This window comes from Poecilia mexicana, unplaced genomic scaffold (genome assembly GCF_051168715.1).
Source record: "Poecilia mexicana isolate PSO_F unplaced genomic scaffold, ASM5116871v1 scaffold_9, whole genome shotgun sequence".
NCBI lineage: Eukaryota > Metazoa > Chordata > Actinopteri > Cyprinodontiformes > Poeciliidae > Poecilia > Poecilia mexicana.
Window position 1 is genome coordinate 22,961,280 of NW_028263378.1, and position 19,740 is coordinate 22,981,019.

At 42.6% G+C, this 19,740-nt stretch overlaps 1 protein-coding gene across 1 annotated transcript in view; it reads left to right on the forward strand.

Annotated features, from left to right (window-relative positions):
- The first annotated feature begins 288 nt into the window (after positions 1-288).
- rorb (RAR-related orphan receptor B) overlaps positions 289-19,740 on the forward strand; it is a 32,205-nt gene continuing 12,753 nt past the window's right edge. Inside the window, exon 1 of the mRNA XM_014970683.2 lies at positions 289-483. Within this exon, the coding sequence (XP_014826169.1) occupies positions 456-483 (28 nt within the window). The 5' untranslated portion in view covers positions 289-455. The remainder of the gene's footprint in view (positions 484-19,740) is intronic.

Sequence of the window (19,740 nt, forward strand, 5' to 3'; positions counted from 1 at the left end):
TTTGATGAAAAAAAAAAAACAGTTGTAATTTTTTTTTAAATGCAATTGAACATGAGAATGAAGTGTCATATGTACATTGTACACTAAGAGAGAACATTTGGGATGTGATGGAGAGGGAGATTAACATCATGAATGTGCACCTGACAAATCTGCAGCCATTTCATGACACAAACGGGTCAATATGGACCAAAATTCAGAAAGAACGTTTCCAACACCTACTTCTATGTGACAGATGTTGATCCAGTTTGGTGCTATCAAAATCTACCTAATAAGGTGAAGGGAACACTATTTCATTTGTCAGTCTACATGTTAGCTTCACCAGAAATGCTTTACATGTTGCCTTTTCAGAACTTGTTTCACACAGGAAGATTATTAGTGGTGCGCTGCCATTTCCTGTTGTCCAAAGTAACAATTAGCTTTAGCTAGGTCCATCAAATCAGGATTTATACTTAAAAATGACACCAAAAGCGTTATATACTGCAGGTAAGACATTAACTCCTTACATTTAAATAGAACCACACTTCAGTTGTTCCTTTTACAGCCAATAAATAAAAACACGTAAAATGTCAACAGTAGAGTGCAACTTTTACTCACACAGACTACAAAGATTTATGAAGCCTCAGGTTAGCATGTGTGTTTGGTTTTTTGTTTTGTTTGGTTTGGTTTGGTTTTTTCGTCATTCACAAACCAGCTGTGAGTTTCAACATTCGTAAAGCTGCTGCTGAATCCTCCGCCGGTTCATATCAAGAACCACTTCAGAAAATCAACACAACTATCAAGCAGCACTGAACTTGAAAAGCTCCGTAAGTCCCAGTTAGCAATTTCCTCCCCGTTTTAACGTCAACATTTATTAAGCTCTCCCGGAGAAATCGACGACGACTAAATTATTTTGAGAGAGCGCCTCGGGCAACCAAGGCATATTCGATATGCCTCCAAAAAAAAAAAAAAAATTAAATATATATATTAGGAAGAACAAGGAGAGGGGAGAGAAGTGAAAAAGACTGACTCAAAGTAAAAGTAGATTTAATATCTTAATGGCTTTGTGTGGAAAAAAAAATGATAATAGAGAAATCCAATTAAAAGCTGATGATTGGCACTGTGAGGTAGAGACATGAAACTGTTTGTCTGCACCACTGGCTCTATATAAAGTTTTGATTAGATGATGCTAGTAATAGCAGCAGCCAGACTAATAGGCTCTATATTTTTAACTCAGTTATACCACGGGCTCTGAGCACTTAACACAGATGTGTAGCGCTAACATTAAAAAGGACACGGACAAAATGGCTGAATACAAACCATAAAAGTACATTCACCACATTAGGAAAGGAGGAAAACGATTTTTTTATTAGTTTTTTTTTTTTTTAGATTTGAATCAAGAGGTGAAATCATACTGCTTTGTGTGTGTGGTGGCTAAGCGATTCTCCTAATGCCTCTCAAGGTGACTCGGCCTCCCTCCTTCAGGGCTTTCCTTTCAATTCTTTTTGGGATTGAAATTATGATGAAGTAATTTTTCCACAGAAATTGCCTATGTCACTTGTGGTATCTGTCGGCAAATTTCTCAAGTGTATCCCTCTATCCCTCATCTCCTACTCTTTGGCGAGGTTTTTTTTTTTTTATTCTTTCTCCGAGCTCTCACTTGACATGTCAATGTGTCAATGTCATATTAGAAAGAGGCAATATATGTAACAATTTTACACCTGGGCTGACAGGAAAAAAAATATACATGAACCAGCATTATATCTTGCTGCAGAACAGCCTGTCTTGGAGGGTTTTGGTTCTACTCAAACACATATGTTTGTGAGAAATATAAAGAAAAAACAAAAGGTTGAAAACATCTGCATGCAAATTCACGAGAGTATACAGTGTGCACTCGTCAAATACCCCGCCACACACACACACGCACGCGCGTGCATACATACACACACACGTACTCCTCACAGTATTATGTTAGAGTGAAAAATCACCTGCTTGTTTCAGGGGAAAATAAGAAGCAGTGTGGAACATGTCGTCAGATCGGAGAGGGAGATTCCTCTGAGACCTGTGGCCTAATTTCTTATTTTCAAGAGGAAACTTATCTAATTATACATAAGTTAACTTCCTAGTGGTCGATTCAAGGGCAGCGCTCAGTGGTGTGACTGACTGTAGGTGCCTTAATGGGAACAGGGCGATCGCAACCTTCTCTCCTTTTACAAACAGTCGTTTTCTGAACCGGGGCTCTGTTGAAACATAATGGCAGCTGGAGCAGGAGTATGTGTGTTCTTGACTCATGTGACACCTCCTGCAGCAAAGCAAACACTCAGCCCAACAGGTACGTTAAAACAGATCAGATCAGGGAGAGTTGTTCAGCGATTCTGTGCAGGATTCGGTGTTTCTGTGTTACTGTCATGATATTGGAGAATAACGAGATGAGGGTTATACAACATCTCCTCCTGGGCATAGAGCCTACGTCACGTTACATACAAAAACTTTAATGTGCAAAGTGGAAAGAAAATGGTCAGAATTATGTGCAATTTAAACTATAAATCCAGGTGAAAGCATCAGAGGTTTGTTAAGATACATTAATGAACAAACAGCATCACAAAGACCAAGAAACACAGTAGGCAGCACAAAGATAAAGGTGTGGAAAAGTTTAAAGGGGACTTATTAGGCAGAATTCACTTTATGCACATTTTCCATTTGAGTCTCTGCTGCTTCTAGAAACCGTCCAAATGCTAAAATTAAAAACATGCAGCTATTTTCTGGGAACAATTTAATGTTTTTTTGGTGTCAGGAGAACGAGCCGTTTCAAAAACTTCCTGATTATCAAATCACAGTCAGTAGGCACTGACTTGCAACCCAAGTGAAGCTATCGTCAGCCGTTTTTACTGCTGTATGCACTTTACAATGGCTGCTGGAAAAGACAAGTGTTTTGAGGGGAAACTGCTTGCATCATTCATGATGGTTGTGCAGGAATCTCCACTTCTTCTGCTTCTGGGTTCGACTCTGGGCAAAAGATGTGTTGTTGTACAATTGTGCATCCGTTTGCAGGCGTTTTGACACTATAAAGTGTGAGTATAGATGTGGAGTTGGGGGCATGGCCAGCAGCAGCTTATTTGCATAAAAGTGACAGAGCCATAAAACAGCTCATTCTGAAAGTAGCTAAACTAGGCAAAGCTGAGCAGGTGAAATCTCATTATCCAGAAATGATTTGGTGCAAAAAACGCCATGGACATGTTTGGTATGGGCCACAGACATGTCCTAAATTGCTTAAAAGCAAGCATAATAGATTCTTCTTTAAAAAGTTGGTTAGGCTTTAAAATCTCACAGAGAAGCGTTTCATTGATGATGTGAAAATGGAAACTATGGCACAAGTGCAAATCTACCAAGACATGGCTGTCCTCCTGAATGGAGCCTCGATGGGAGAAGCAGCGAAATGGCCCATGGTTACGGTCGAGGAGCTGCAGGGTTGTGCTGGTGTGACATCCAGGACATGACGATGCCGGGACATTCTTGTCGAGACATTTGTGTGCTCCAGTAAGGTCTGTGCTCTGAGGCGAAGAAGCATGAAGAAACAGGAGATGTTCAGATAAGAGCTGCAGAGATCCAGAGCTCAGGTTGGAGAATTTATTGACAAGAGAAAGAGCAAAGAGGGCTGAGGGGCTAAGATGTGGCCAGGCTATGAACTAGTGAAATTAGTGCTACTACTAGTGCTTTAGATACAATTTAAAAGATTATTAATAAAAAGAAAAAAGACACAATTGTGATCCAAGAGCTCCCATCTGTCTGTTCTTCCGTCTGTCGCAACACCTTCAAAATAAAAAAAAGACTAATTTTACCCCAATAACAATACTTCAAACAAACATTGAAGCATTAGTGACAGGACTGAACTGAACTTGTGTGCTTACTTGATGAACACATCTACGCGGTGAGCTTTTCATGTCTCATTCTTGCTTCATGACTTACAGTCAAAACGCAGTTCTTTGCATAAACAAGAGTTAATTTCAGGAGGGAGGACTCCAGGTCATCTTTTTTTTTTCTCAGATAAATCACTAAAAACACAAAAGCCAACCACATGGTGGCACTATAGTTAGGAAGACAAATCAGACCAAGAGAATAGTTAAACATATTTAGAGCTTTAACCTAAAATTAAAACAGTAATAAAAGGTGTGGGCACATTAGAGCTCTACCCTCCATCTTCCCTTTGACGTAAACTAGTCAAACGTCAGAAAGGCTGTCAGTCAGACAGGTACGCTGTAGCAAGGCACGAGGCATTCAGTAAAACCAGACTATGAGGCGTGAAGACAGAAGGACTTGAGATCCCGACTCAGAGCACAGCGCTGCTCTCTCCTTCTCCAAGTCGAGCCCTGAGGCATGGCCCAGTCTGCTCCCTTCCTCCCTCTTCCCACCATATGGACAGAGAAGCCTCCACGCCAGTATATCTTATCAAACACAGCCTCTTAGTTCCTTCTCCCTCAACAAATGATATACGTATTTTGTCATGTGAAAGTAATCTTGCAATTTTCTTTTTTTTTTTTGCTTTCTCTGTGGCTTTGGGAGCTGAGTGAATGGGTGGCAATGAGGGGTAATCCTTCTTAATGGAGTCCCCAACCCTCAGATGGATTGAAGTCCGCTAAGCAGACGCAGATCACGTAAAAACGCTGCTTTAGCTTGGACCAAATGGAAGGAAACCCTCATTGTGTTCTGAAGAAATCACCATCCAGCCCCCATTCGCTTATTTTAGACCCTCCTCCCCCCGCCCCCGACTCCCGGTCCAGCCATTACTCTACTACCATCTCCATCTTTCACTTCTTCTTCACCTCATTCTTTTTCTCTCCCCTGCCTGTCCTTAAAGAGAGCTGCTGCACACTGACCAGCCTGTGATTTGCTCACGCTTGCTTTGGTCATTACATCACAATCATCGAGCTGTTGGTACAGGAAATAAAGGATGAGGAAAAATGAGGGGAGGGGTGGGCGACAGATGAAATGTAGGTCAGTGAAGATGCGCTTGGGGCAGTTTCTCTCTCTGTTTCCCTCTGCTTGTCTCCCTCCCTGGGCCACAGCGAAAGAGGCTAAAAGAGACAAGGGGCAAAAGTGTGTCTCACCCACACCTGCCACTCCACGGCTCCACCTTGCACAGGCCGGCAGACTTTCGGATCAAAATCCACTCCGGCGACAGACTCCAGACTGGCAGCGAGCGACGGCAGTGGCTCTTTTCAGTAGAGCGTCGCTAATACGTTTTTGATGGAACATATTTATTTATTTGTTTCCCCTGAGCAATTAGCAACAGAAGCAATAAACTGGCCAGGTGAGGTCACGGACGGTCAACCTAACCCAGACTGAAGGACTTATTTCATTTTAACTCAGCTAAAAATTCATTTAAACTTGTAAGGAATCTAGCAATCAGTTGTTTTACATTTTCTTTTACCTTTAGAAAAACCTGCAACTTATGGTTTGTTGTGACAGCCTTAAACATCTTTTACTTATTTAATGTTTTTTCCCCTTAATAAACCAACTGCAAGCTTATTGGTTTCTTTCTGGTATCATAACCACTCCGGTTTTACGGCTGTAACTGATTTCACACCAGTGTACAGATGTACGCTGTATCATCCTAAACGAATAAGCGAGCGCTAAAAAGAATAAACACACTGAGACAATTGTTAATCGATTAAAAGCAGGGATAGATAAAGAATTGTTTACATTTTTCAGGATTTCCATTTAAAAATCACATATGCTCTTCATACATTTGGAGTTCACACAGTCTCTGTACAGTGCGGCCGTGGTCCACGCTGTGACATGCAACTACTGTTTCCACGTCGTGATCATTCCCAGCGGTTCCCAGAGGAACGAGAGGACCTCGCCCTGAAAACCATCCCGACAACTCCTGAGACAGCCTGTGCCCTCCGAGCGGCTCCGCTTTCTGTGTCACAAGATCTATTAACCCGCCTGTCCTGTACGTGACCTTTGGAGACTAAAGGTGACGTCTTCAATCACGAGCAGAGCCCAGCCCAAGAGGGCGCTAAGAGTTACTGCACAAGTCCAGTTTGCAAATGCAACTTATTTAGCTTTGATACTTAAACTGATATCTAGTAGTTACATATTAATAATAGCTACATTAGACAAAATGTTAACTTTTAAACGTGAATTATGAGAGTGTAGTGGTTGAGTTGTGGTGTTTAATGGTAGTTGGAATGGTCCCAGTTTCTTTAGTGCCCCATGGAGTGGATCTGGGTAGGTAGTAATAAACTTTTACTGATTGAATAAAAAATGATCAGAATCCCCAATATTTGTAAAGTATTAATAATCACTTTTCTTAAAAATGTCACTCAATACACAATGGATTATTGAAAGTGTTAATAGTTTCTCACCACTTCTATCTTGTAGGAGAAAGTATTTTCCAAGAGTAAAAATTTGAAGGCAGTCAATTAAATACGAAGATGTTTAGCAGAATTATCTTTGTGTTAAGCACTTACATTTAGTGTTTTCAAATTTTCCTTTTTGCATGAATGATGCCATCAAACTAAATCTCAATTGTCAAGCAGGTTCCTAATTTGTGGTTGTAGTAGAGCAGATTAAATCGCAGCCACAAATAACACCTTACGGCACCAACCCATGTCCAGATGGTCTCAAACTGATTATTCTTCAATGAATATGAATCGTAAGAGAGCAAGTCAGTTCTCAAGAATTGACTTGGCAATTGGTCCCCTAGTCTTGCCCTATACTTACTAATAAGAGGTAAAATAAAACTCTGACTCATTCATGCATCGACTCCTCTGGACCCCTGAAGATGTGCTGTGGTGTCTGGAACCGAGATGTTAGCAACAAATCCTGTAAGCGGCAAGATGGAGCGTCCACAGATGGTTCACCACATTCAACCAACATCTCAAATTCGCTGTTGTGCTCCTCAAGCCATTCCTGATCCCCATTTATTTTATCTGTAAGAATATTTAGGTAGGCTGTATGTGTCAAGGAAATGTCCAGAAGAACTCAAGGTTTTTCCACTTAGCATCTACCAACGCATCACGCAAACTGTGAGAGGAAACTGATTCATCAAAAAAACACCATCATCTTCCACTGGTCTATCCTGTTTTGATGGTTATCTTAACACCGCTGGTTCTGGATGGGCTCGGCATGGGCAGCTCGATTGCTCTTCGATTATTTAGCAAACAAACGGATGCACTTTTAAATTATGACACCTTTCTACGGGGTGGACTGGTGAGACTTTTTGATTCCCACGTATATCAGTGAAGTCTTGGCAGGTATGTGACTTCTGTCTCCTCTCATCCTTCCTTTGACCACCTTTGATAGATGCAGGCCACTGAGGACCAGAATCCTTCCTCGCTCCAGGTTTGGAGATGTTCAGAATCAGTCATTTGTTTTTCTGCTTTGGCTTTGAGGACAAAATGTTCGCATGCGGCCTGATGTTTCCCACCTGCATCACAAAATAGTTATTGACTTCACCTGTCAGCGGTCATAATGTTATGCCTCATCTCTGCGTAAAGCTACTGGAAGTTTGTATTTGTTTATATAGTCTGCCAATGCTATTGGTGCCCATCTGGCTGCCTCTTTGGAAACTGTCTGGATCCGGCCCTGCACCTTAATTGCACAACAGTGAGTGGATGTAGAAACTTTACTGTTCTCAGACTGTGTGGGGTGTCTGTCTCTTTCTCTCTGTGTGTGTGTGTGTGTGTGTGTGTTAAAGCTCCGGGCTGCACGCAGATTGCAAGGAGACAGTGGGAGGAGCGGAAAGTGCTCCAGTCCAATCCGGGCCGCCGGGTAAAGCCTCTCCTCTGCGCTCTCCCCTCCCTCAGCCCGCAGAAAACAGTGAAACCCTCCCATAGAGGTGAGAGCGCAGATGTCACGAGAAAAGCGGCCACACAACCAGAGCACACCGACCGACCTCAGCCCGCCTCCCTGCGCCCCGGTCTGGGATGCCTTTTTAGCGCAGACACGCTTGCACTCAGGGCAGCCGCAGCCGCAGCCAGTGGACGCTGACGCAAATCATCCACGCTATAATTTGCCGCCGCTGTTATTTTTAACCAAGGATCTTTGCCACCCCGCACACAGCACCGCACAGAAGCCCCCCTGTTTTTAAGTGTTTATTTTTGTTTCTTCATGACTGCTGCTTTGGGAAGCGAGCCTCAGCACCAGCTCCAGCAGCGCCAACACGATGCGAGGTAAGACCATCATCCCCGTGGAAATACGCACACGCACGCCGAGCGACACGCTTTATTCCACTATCTAGTGGAAGGGGTGGGGGTGGGGGGGTTATTTATTCTTTGTAACTTTTATTCGTACACTTGCCACAACCACCTTACAGTGCAACAAATAACTTTGTCTCCACGCCTGTTTACTGAGGAATGCAGATCGACTCCTAAATCCACTCGGATCTGTGATTACAAATTAAAAGTGGCAGGATTTGCACGTAAAGTGCCCGCCGGAGTCAGCCAGATTACATGCAGAAGTGAATTTATTTTAATGGGTTGGTTGTCGGGGGGATGATCAACTTAATTGAACTGTGTTTGGGGGATTATAGGAAACTTTTCAAGCGCTCCACTAACCCATTTCACCCCGCACACACACAACGCTGCAAGCGCACCAGCGCCGTGGATGTTCAACTCCAATGTCAATGTCGTCCTGTGCGCACACTCACGGTCAAATACGCACAATTCACGCCCCGTGTTTTACGCAGAGATAACACACTGACCCACGGGTTAACACCGCCGAGAAGCAATTTCGTGAATGGAAATTCGATTTAAATAAGAAAATACGTTTCTTTCCCCCACCCCGTGTTTCTCTTTGAACATTTTTCTTATCCAGTTCATTATCGGTTTATGTAAAAAAAAAAAAAAAAAAATTAAATAAAAAAAAAAGTGTTAAACTTTTGACTTGCTTTTCTTCACTATGTGCAATTCATTCTTTCAGAAATTCGCCCCACTGTCCAAGATGGGATGATTGTGGGTTTTGATGTAGTTTTTAAATAATTATGTCTTAAATGGCTGAACTCCCTCCTGGTGCCACTTATGACACAGAAAAATAATTTTGAATGCTTGGACCTTTGTGCATGGAATAATTCAAAAGATATTTTTTTATCCCACTTGCAAATTTCACATAAAACTGCATCATGATCTGTTTGCCTTAAAAACCAGTTGTACCTACTGGAGGGAAACTTTGAAACAGTATGTCAGTGAAATTATAATACATATTTGTGTTCAATTGACAATAAAATGTCAGGACATATTTATAAATAATAAAATAATTAGTACAGCAGCAATATTCTTATAATATCAGATATTGCTAGAAAGTTACCGATAAGGCCTTTCCCTGACCAATACCGATTTCTGATTTTTTTTACAGTTTGAACAATTTTTCTTATTTCTACAACATAAAAAGGGGGGAAAAAGTGGTTGAGGTTATTTGATAAAGGTGATAGTTTTGAAACCAACAGACACAATAAATCAATATCAGGAGTATCCCAATTTATGCATCAAACCATGTGTCCATAAACTTTATCTGATTTTTATCCAACTCCTAAAAGTGCATCAAAGTGCTGTTGGTGTTTATAAAAAAGTAAAAAATAAAAAAACCTGAGATTTTTGGATAGTCTCTGATTTCCAACTCTTTGGCCTGCTGATCAGTGACAAGAGTCAATCAGGGGGAAATTGTCTGATTTGTTGAATATTTCCCCCCCAAAAAAAACATTAATGACAGTTTAATAAAATGCCTGTGATTTAGATATTTTTTAGATTGTATTTTTTTTAACTGAAACAGCTGCTTAAACATGCAAATAAAAAAAAACCTTTATACATCATAATGTCTTATGGAGCTATGTGCTACAGTAGCTTGAGGCCATCAAACCTTGAGCCAGTATATCCCCCCCCCCCACCACCACCACCTCCTCTCTCTGTAATCCCATGGCAAACTCCTCTCTCATCCACCTTGTATTTTCTAACATTCTAATGGGTCTTGCGTCCACTCTCGTGCGCAGAGGCTTTTTGGGATTGGGGAAGGGGGGGCATACCAAAAGCTCCTGCTTTCACTTTACAGCCATGCACGGCAGAAGAGGCCCCCGAAGCGTCTCCCTCTCCCCTCTTTCAGCATGGCCCCTCCCTCCAACCTCTCTCTCCTCTCTCTCTCTCCATCTTCCTCTCTCCCTCTGCACGCCCCAAAGGGTTTTGTCAGATAGAATTAAATCAGTGTGGGTTGTGCGGCCCCCGCTCCCAACCTGCGTATGCGTGTGTGTGTGTGTAGTATGGGCTGCCCTTACACAGAAATTTGCTCACAACCAAGGTTATGAAAAATAGAGGCCTCTCATGAGCCGTGGTAATTAACATTTAACAAAAGCTACAACTCCTGAAGCCTCGACCGAAGATGATGTCACCACATCACCCGGCGTTGGAGCAGCCGGGAATAAACAACTGACGGTGCCGTCGGGAGACGCAACCAGCATCTAAGCATGCGTGTTGCTTTAAGAAGGGTCAGGGTTGCGTAGACTGGTTAACTGCGTCTGTACGTCGATGTGCAACGTGATGTCAGGGATGACTTTGACAACGTTACATCGCTTTAATTGTAACCAGGCAATACTTAATAAAATCACAACCATTTATTATTTAACCCCGAAATTATAAATCTTAAAAATGTGCCAATGGTCATTTGAATCCTTTAACCTCACCTATATTCTTAGCAAATGTTTCAAAAAGGTCAAATAAATGCGTTTAGGACTTAGAGATTTTAGCTGAAGCTTAAACATAAATTTGGATTCACTTACAGTCACTCTTACATCAGCGCCTAATATTTAATTTCTCTCTGTGATTGCTTCAGTTTTAGCCTATGAGAGATTTACAATCCATTAGATGCTTTGGGGTCAAGTGAGTTTACAAACAGATGTGCCAAAAGGGAGAGGAAGGGGAAAAGGAGATCTATGAATCAAAGTCTCTCCTAAACTTCCCCTTTTTGGAGCCATCGTAAGGTGATGACGAGCAACCGAAGAGGGCCGGAAGTGTTTGAAACTGTCACCTGGCAGTGATGTATGATAGAAAGCCCCCCCAAAACTCACTCAGACACACAGAAAAAGCTGCTGCACTACGCATGACAGCCTCATGCCAATAGAATTAGTCCCATCCTGCTTCGCTTTGGAGGCTTGTGTGAGCATCGATCTGTCCAGCTGCAGAGCATCGCGGTGATCAATTTTTAGTCAAAGCCAACGGAAACAGTCTGTCTGGATAGATCTTTGGAACATAAAACCTGAGTGGCTTTTGATTGTGTTTGATGTTAGAAAGTCAAAATTTAAGGTAACGAAAGACCTCAAGCGTCAATTATCAGTTTTCTGCATGCACTGAACGTGGAACGACTGCTTTAATGATTTCTTATAAGCGATGACAACACGAGCTTTAACTTAGTATTTTTTATTTTTTTTAACAACTATCCCACTCTGTGTTCATGGAGCAGACAGAAAAAGTGATGTTGCCCCACAGAAAAGTGAAAAGTCAAAGGCAAACGAAAGTCCATGTGAAGACACCTACTGACTACATGTGGCTGCAGGATGTTTGGGCTGAGAAAATACCCCAGCTTTGCTAGACTTTCATGCATGAATCAGCAGTGAAGGCTGATGCACTGAGGGATTGCAAATATTTGGGATTTCTATGCATTTAATGAACAGAAAGAAGAAAATCTGATTTTTTTTTTTTTTAGGACAGGCGTTGCAATTAATTGTGTAAATGTGATCTCTGGTCGACTGACTGGTCAGCATAAGTTACCCATGTATCTGCACACAACCACAAATCATTATATATGAACTGGAAACACTTCTTAGTTACTGTTAAGCCAGCCAGCTTACAGACTCATTGCAAAATAAGTTAGGGAATCAGTCAGTTAGATGTTATTTTAAGCAAACTGCAGCTTTCCACTGCTGCCACCACCGAGTCAGTTATTGCAGCTGGCCTGAGAGGCTCCGGCTGGCAGCGTCACGTCGCCCTGTTTGTGGTCAGCTTCCAAGCAGAGGATTGTCGTTGGTGTTGTTTATTGTTTCTTTTTTCTTTTGTTTTTGTGCTGACTAATGGCCCAGCGTTACGTAAGACGAGCAGAGAGAGATTACCCCGAGCCCATGCGGGCCACGCAGTTAATCCTCCAACTCAGTCCTACTGACTGACTGAGGTACCACCAGAGTGCTGCTCTAACACACATTCAGGAGTCGCTCCTCGCCGTCTCCACGTCTGACTCCAGTCCTCGCCGAGCGTGCCTTCCTGACCTTTTCCAAGACGGCGGCAAAGAAACGTGCCAACATGTGTGGCCTGGTCCCACTGACATGCTATCACGGCCCGTGTTTGCATAGCAGCAGCTCTTGACGATTTTTTTTTTTTTACTCTGCGGCAGTCTAGAGGGTCTCCCTTTTTTTTTTCTTTTTTTTTTTGCTACAGTAAATTTTCTTCTCTTTGTTAAATCTTAATACACACAAAGCGCGGGCCATACGGCACACTTTGCTTTGCGTCTCTGCTTTATCTTTGCCGGGAGGGATTCCAGCCCGAACCGCTCCTAGACTCGAAATCTTCCTTGAAGTCACAGAGTCCTCTGACAGCTCCTTCTGTTTTTGTCAGCTTTACTCATCCATAAAGGCAGCGTGTCTCAGAGGGCACTGTGATATTCAATATTCACTTTTTTTTTTTCTTTACAGATTTAGATTGAAATAAAAACTGAGACGGGGGTGGGGGGAGACAGGGGGGCGACAACACTTCGTGAGCTTGGAGACAAAGTAAAAGATGAAGGGCGAGACAAACATTGGTCCAAGGTCACAGAGTGAGCTCAAATATGCTTCAGTGGTTAATTCAGCTGCTCTCTTTCAATGTAGCAATTATATTACTGTCAATAAAACATCAGTTTAGTCATAATGAGGAATCTGAATGGGAATCCCTGAGCCGCACCGGAAAACACACAAAGAGAAAGGAAAGAAAGGAGAATGTGAGGGAGTGAATGAGTGAGATAAGAAAGGCGGGTAAGTACGAAAGAGAGACTTAAGAGTTATATAATCACACAATTGTGGTCATATGCATACTTATGCTTGTGCAAGAACCGGTGCCTCATGCAGAACAACAAGGGAGGGTGTCCTAAAGGCCTAATTTGTGTTTAGCTACACGCACGCCAGCACACTCTCCATACACACACACACACGCACACACACTCAAACTTTCACGTCCTCAGATTGCACTTCCACACCGCAGCCTTCCTGTGCAATGAATAACGCGAGTGCCTGCAATAGCTGCATCCAAAGTCCATGCTCGCAAACCACCTATTAGACTTTAGCTAACCCTGAAAGCTGATTAGTCTATATACTGAGTGAGAGACTGTGTGTGTGTGCTTGTGTGTGTGTGTAAAACACTCCAGCCTTTGTACTTCTACCTAATTGAGTGCAAAAAGCTAAAAATGCTTCTGCATTGTTCAGTTCTTATCATTCTTCAATAGGTATATTTCCACAAAAAATGGAGCACATAAACAGTAATATTATCCATTTTTTGCACCAATGAAAATCTTCACAGTGACTCTGAAGGTTTAAAATGACATGAAGTTTGACTCTGTGCACAAATTATCTCCAAAGTGGCCACAACAAATCCTCTGTGAAGGTGTTCCACGGTAGCAGGTGAATAGCACTGCTCGTCTATCCTGCAATAAGCCTATAATATGATTTAGCCTACTGTTGGCATCTTTTCTTAATGACAAAGATTAAACTGTTTTAGTGCTGCTAATCTCATTGAGGGGACTCTTATTTGGTCTTCCTGCCTTTCTCTCCCCTTCCCGGGCCACGGCTCTTCAATCTTGTGCGCGTGTGTGTGTGTGAGTGTGTGAGAGAGAGAGAGACTGTTGACATTAGGTCTGCCGTCATTCACAAAGAGGATGCAATTAGGAAGCGCAGACCGCTGCTGCCTTCGCTGCTCTCTCAGATTCAACGTTCAGAAGACGTTCTGTTAAATCCTCCCACCGGAGGCCAGGAGAGCAGGTGAAGAGAGGAACGGGCCGGGTCGAGTCAGACTGAGCCGAGCCGAGCCGTTTGATAATCTTTGTGATCAATTTGCCTCAGTGAGAGAGGCCCCTGGGGGCCACTTTGGGGAGAACCTTGTTAGGCTGAGTTAAATTGTTGCCCGAGGCGAGCTATTAGCGGCCATCCCTGGGAGAGGGCGCGCACGCACACACACGCACATGTGTGCGCTCACACACCCACTCGCTTTAACAGCCGCTATAAAACACACATGCATTAAAGTCAATTAAAAACAAACACAAAGCTAATTGAGAACTCAACCAGATCTCTATTTAATCAAGAGATTTTTTTGTGCTTTCTCTGTGCTCAAAAGGTGTTATGAAATGCTTCTAGGAGAAGCACCAATCGATTGGCTCAACCAATTGAAATGCTGAAAAAACAGATTTTTTTATTCTCTATTTATTACATGCATCAATACCAAGAGCGTCCATCCTTTTCCCAGTGCAACCTAACTGCATGCATTTTTATGCAGATTTATTTAGCTTATTAATAAATTTTAAATAAAGGTCATTATGATATGATTCAATGTATAAACCTTTTAACTTTTTTTTTCTTCAATATTCAAAACTACCACATATTTCCAGGAACCCAGACCATATATATTGATTTGCTTTGTGTGTTGCAATACTGTGAAGAACAAAATCTGCCTTTGCAGGTGGAAAAAAAGATCACTAATCGGTATTGACTAGAAAAACTCAGTCAGTGAATCATTTTTAAAAAATCCTTACCTGCAGATAACTCAGCGTTATAATCATTAAAAAATAATAATAAAATACCCTAAACCGAAACAAAAATTCTGCTCAAGGCGAGAACTAGGCTTTGGGACATAAGTTGCAGGAACGTAACTCTGCACACAGAACTTAAAAGAAGCACAACTTGGCACAACGTAGACAAAAGAATAATAATAGGTAGCTTGAGGAAACATGTTTTCCTTTTAAAATAAGAGAAATGTAGGTGTTAAATGGCTGAATGTGTGAAAGCTCGATAGGATGATTCAGTTTAACGACTAAAAACCATGACTAAGTGCTGAACTTTTATTTCTTCTGGCAAGTTTTGCCTCTCTGCACCCTACATAAAAGCCTTTCAGGAACATGAATGCACGGACACATCATGCAGTCAGTTTTGGAAAGAAAGTGGCCAGTTTTCATTTTACTTTGTTAGCCGTTCCCACTGTGTGCAGCTCTCTTTATTAATGCTTTAGAGTCCATTCAGTCTGATTTATGCCAATGTTCCCGTCTCCTGGTTTTGTTTGAGTGATCGCCGACTCTACAAAGAAAAAAAAAAGGGAAAATTTTCCCCATTCTTACGTAAGACCTGAGTTTTTGTCACCCCTCTTCTTGTGTTTCTATTTTTCCTCTGTACTCTGCAACAACCACTTTTCCTCTCCCTTCCCCCTCAAAGACCCACACACTCACACTGTCATCTGCAATTAGGCTCAACAGGGACACCATAGTAAGAGGGGTGCGAGGCTGAGGGAGGACATCCATCGCCAACAGATTATTTTTGACACTTTCTCAATCAGTGTGGGGTTCTTTTTTTTTTTCTGTATTCTGTTAAGCGCTGAATGAATTCAGCCATCCAAAGCATGAACAGTGTTTCAGCGGCTCTGTATGCACACACGGCTGTTAACGTGAAGGTAAATGAAAAGCTACTGTGTGCAACACAGGAGGCAGGGAAGCTTTGCAGCCATCTGCGCGCGTTTCGAGATCGTGTCCGATTCTGCAGCCGACTTCGGCACGGTGACGACCAGATGCAGGCCTCCCACACTTGCAGTTGCTCCTTCCACTCTGTTGAACTCACTTGGTCCTTAAGGAAAGGTCAGGGGCCATCAGGGTCCTACAGGTCACCTAGGGGATTGGACCGTGAGACTGCGTGTGTGTGTGTGCGTGCATGTGTGTGTACAGTGGCCTTGAGAGACAAATCTGAGGCGGCAGATGGGCAGACTGTGTGTATACATGCATGCGTGCAGGAGTGTGTGTGTCAAAGCAGGGGTTGAGTTAACCCTGTGGATTTTTTCCCACGCCTCTGTCTTCTCTTATCTGTGCAAGGACACATGCTGCACTGGGATGTAGACGATGTGTGCGTGTGTGTGTGTGTGTGTGTGTGTGTGTGTGTGTGTGTGTGTGTGTGTGTGTGTGTAAGAAGTTAGATGGGGGAGGGCAAGTTTGAGAAACATACTGTAAAGTCTGCTGCTTTCTTTTTTGTTGTTTGAAAGTTGTTTGGAGTGATGAATGCATTTGAGCATGTCTGAATGTGCGCCTCAGTCTGCCTGAACGTGTCTGTGTGAGTGTGTGTGTCTGCGTGTGCGTGTGTGTGAATCGATGCTCTGGATCACAGCCAGTGGCCCCCTTCTGTTCCCTCTCTATGGCGTCCAATCACACTGTGGCACAATATTCTCTGTGCAAACTGCAGCTGATCCCGGACCTGCTATCTGAGCAATTACCCAGAGTGCTTTGGGGCTGCACGGCAAGCTGGACAAGCTCATGCCCTCTGACATACAGCATAGGTGTGAGTGTTGGGGGTGGGAAGGTGAGAGTGAATCTGGTGTGTTTCTGTGTGAGGGGAAGAGAGAGGGTTAAGGTGATGGTTTGGGTTGGTGTGTGTGCGTGTGTGCGTGTGCGTGCGTTTGTAATACCTTGTGGGGACGATTTTCCTGACACATACTACGTTGTGGGGACCAATTGCTCCTTGTGGGGACCGGAGCCTGGTCCCCACAAGAGGAAACCCTGTTTTTGGGTCAGGGGTCAGATTTAGGGCTAAGGTATGAATTGAGTTTTGGTTAGGGTTAGGTATGTGATGGATAGGGTTAGGAAAAGGGTAAAGATAAGGTTTAGGCTGTAGAAATGAATGGAAGTCAATAGAAAGTCCCCACAAAGATAGCTATGCAAACATGTGTGTGCGCGTGTGTGTGTCCATATAGCAACAGTGTGTCTACATTAAAAGATGTACACCGACTTGGTTGCAATGGGGGAGGGGAGATTGGATGGAATTATGATTATTACTATAATACACTGCACAGCAGACTCTACAGGGCAGGAATGTGTAAACATGTAGACAAATAATAGGGAAGTTTAGATCAGTATGTCAGCACTTTGTTACTAATCAGTGCAGGTCATGGTCTAAACAACTCAGCTGTCCCTGTTGCCAGTTTGTACTTAAATGTTCCTGTTTAATCTTTTCCTTCTTTACACGAGCTCGAACTGTTGCATCAGTTTTTATTAGTACAATAACTTTTTGGAATAAATACCAGTTATTTTGCTCCAGATCTACTTTTAGAACCAGATGACTTGTGAAATAAGACAGTTTTTGACCCCAAATCAAATTAAAAAAACCTTTCAGCAACAATCAGCCGGTAGAGATTATGATTTATTGGGATTGTTTTGTCATAAAGCTTATTCTTACAATGAGTGACTTATAAAAAATTAATTGATAGAAAATTGTTGATTGTCAGAGGGTATGAAATGTCCCCCTGTCAGATGTGAATTAAGCCAATACATGTAAACTGCTGTAAAATTACAATATAAATTGGCAAAGAAGCTGAATGACTACCACCTAATCTTAAACTCATCTCCGATCACTGATTTAAAAAAGTGTCAGAAAACAACTATATCCAACCACCAGCTGGGTTTTTAGTTAACCATTTAGATATTTGCATTAAAGCTGAAAAAAAAGTTTTTCTCTTGTTTGCAAACCATCAAAAGAAATCCTAATTCTCTGAGTAAAACGGGTGCTGAATATGTTTTTCCCTTTTCCATTTACTACTTTTGTCGTTTTTGTCATTATGTATAAGAAACCACCTCCCACAGAATATTTTACTCTGACCATCATTTCTTACCAATGGTTTAAAGTATTTTTTCACAGTGTGTTTGTTATTCACTGTACGAAAATGTGATATTATGCGGCTTTGGTCATTTCGCATCCAACATTTTCAGCCAAAAACATCAAGTGGTTTGAAAGACCAAAATTACAAAATTGTAAAGTGGCTGCATGACCAACATCTGGTCAAGCACGCTAAATAAACCACAGTTTTCAATTGCCTTAACAAGATGCTGGTCATTTTCTTCCCATTTTGTACCTCGGTAGATTTGGCATAAAACAACCGAAATACTCAATTCCTATGTTATCTGTATTTTTACAATTCTCCTCATCATCCACTGTAGAGGATTGCAGGTTTTGATTTGATCTGGGGTAATCTGAGGTTTCATTTAAGCTGACTGGTCAAATCAGGGATTAGAACAATCAGTGGAAACAGGGTGTAATTTCTGTGGACAGAAGTGGATGTGCAGAATGAAAACATACATTTCTTTAAGGTAAGCTGAGAGTCCGCCACTCTCCTCGCAAAGTTCTCGATGTTTCAGACAGGCGGCCAAGGGAAATAAGAGTAAAACAGCACACAGCAGACCAAATGCAGCTCTTCATTGATTTTAATAGGACAGTATGATGTGGAAACATGACAGGAGACACAGGGGAGATAACCCAAGCAAGCACTGCTGTAAGCTATTCCCAGCAGTGTGCATTAACCCACTCGGCAATCGCGCCACCAGAACTTTTCCCCATGTTTTTCATCATCGGCTGCGAGACAGAGGGGGAGAGAAAGAGCTTGTTTCTCTCTCTAAGCTCAGTGAGATAAGACTGAAACAAGGTTTTCCCTGAGAGATGGAAATAGATCACAAAACAGAGAAACTGAAATGATTTCCCAGTCACACAGCCACTTATAGCGAGGCGGAAAACTCAGACACCAGTGAAGAAGTCAAACAGACTCAAGCGAAGGGGATGATCGCATAATTCAACGGCATATAGGCATCCAAGATCAGTGCCGCAGCTGTTCGGATTTAACAAGGAGGTGGTGGGGGGTAAAACGCCGATCTCCTTCATTTTCCCCAAAGATATCTAGTTAGCTGGGAAGCAGCTATACACATTTTTTAATGAAGAGCTACCACCCACATTCACCTTATCAAATCAGCCCTCGAGACTACAGCAGGAGTTGTGTTTGTATTTCTGAAGAGGCTGGCAGAAGTTAAGGCAGAAAGTGATTTCAACTGTTCTATAAACTGCAACACTAAAAACGCAAAAAAAAAAGAAAAAAAAAAGAAAGAAACTCTACTGCACTCCCTGGTCTTATTGCTGCATGACTCTGTGTTTTGCTTTGGGTATGGCTCTGCTGTAGCTTCCTGCAGGCGCTGTGAATGAAACATGCATGTCCAGTCTGGCCCTTTGGCAACACCGACAGCACAAGAAAAACATGTACAGCAGCATCTAGTGGCCTCTCTCTGCCGTTGCACTGTCCGAACAGAAAGGGACGCCGTCCTTTCAAATCTCCCAGGAGTTGTGCGACGCAGCAGCGCACGTGAACATTTGCACGCTTTGGAGTGAAGAATTGCAAAGACGCTAGTGCGAGGCAGCTGCCGTTTGGTGTGGCGTGATGTAGATAATTAGGACTCTATTTAGAGAAAGGGCCAGCCTTGGAAATACACAGGAGATCCTTACTTCATTAAAAATCAATTATCACAACATACGTGCCAGCTCAATGCAGCTCTCATGGCCACAGTCTGCTACACACACACACATGCACACACACACACACACACACACATGCGTATGCAAATGTGCTTATGGGCAACTCTAGCACTACTATCTTTGTCTTCTTTGGAAAATTCACCTCTAGTAGGTTCTCTCTCAAGAGATTGTGTGGCGCGCCTGATCCTCCTCTTAGCTAAGATATCGCCAGCACTGCAGTC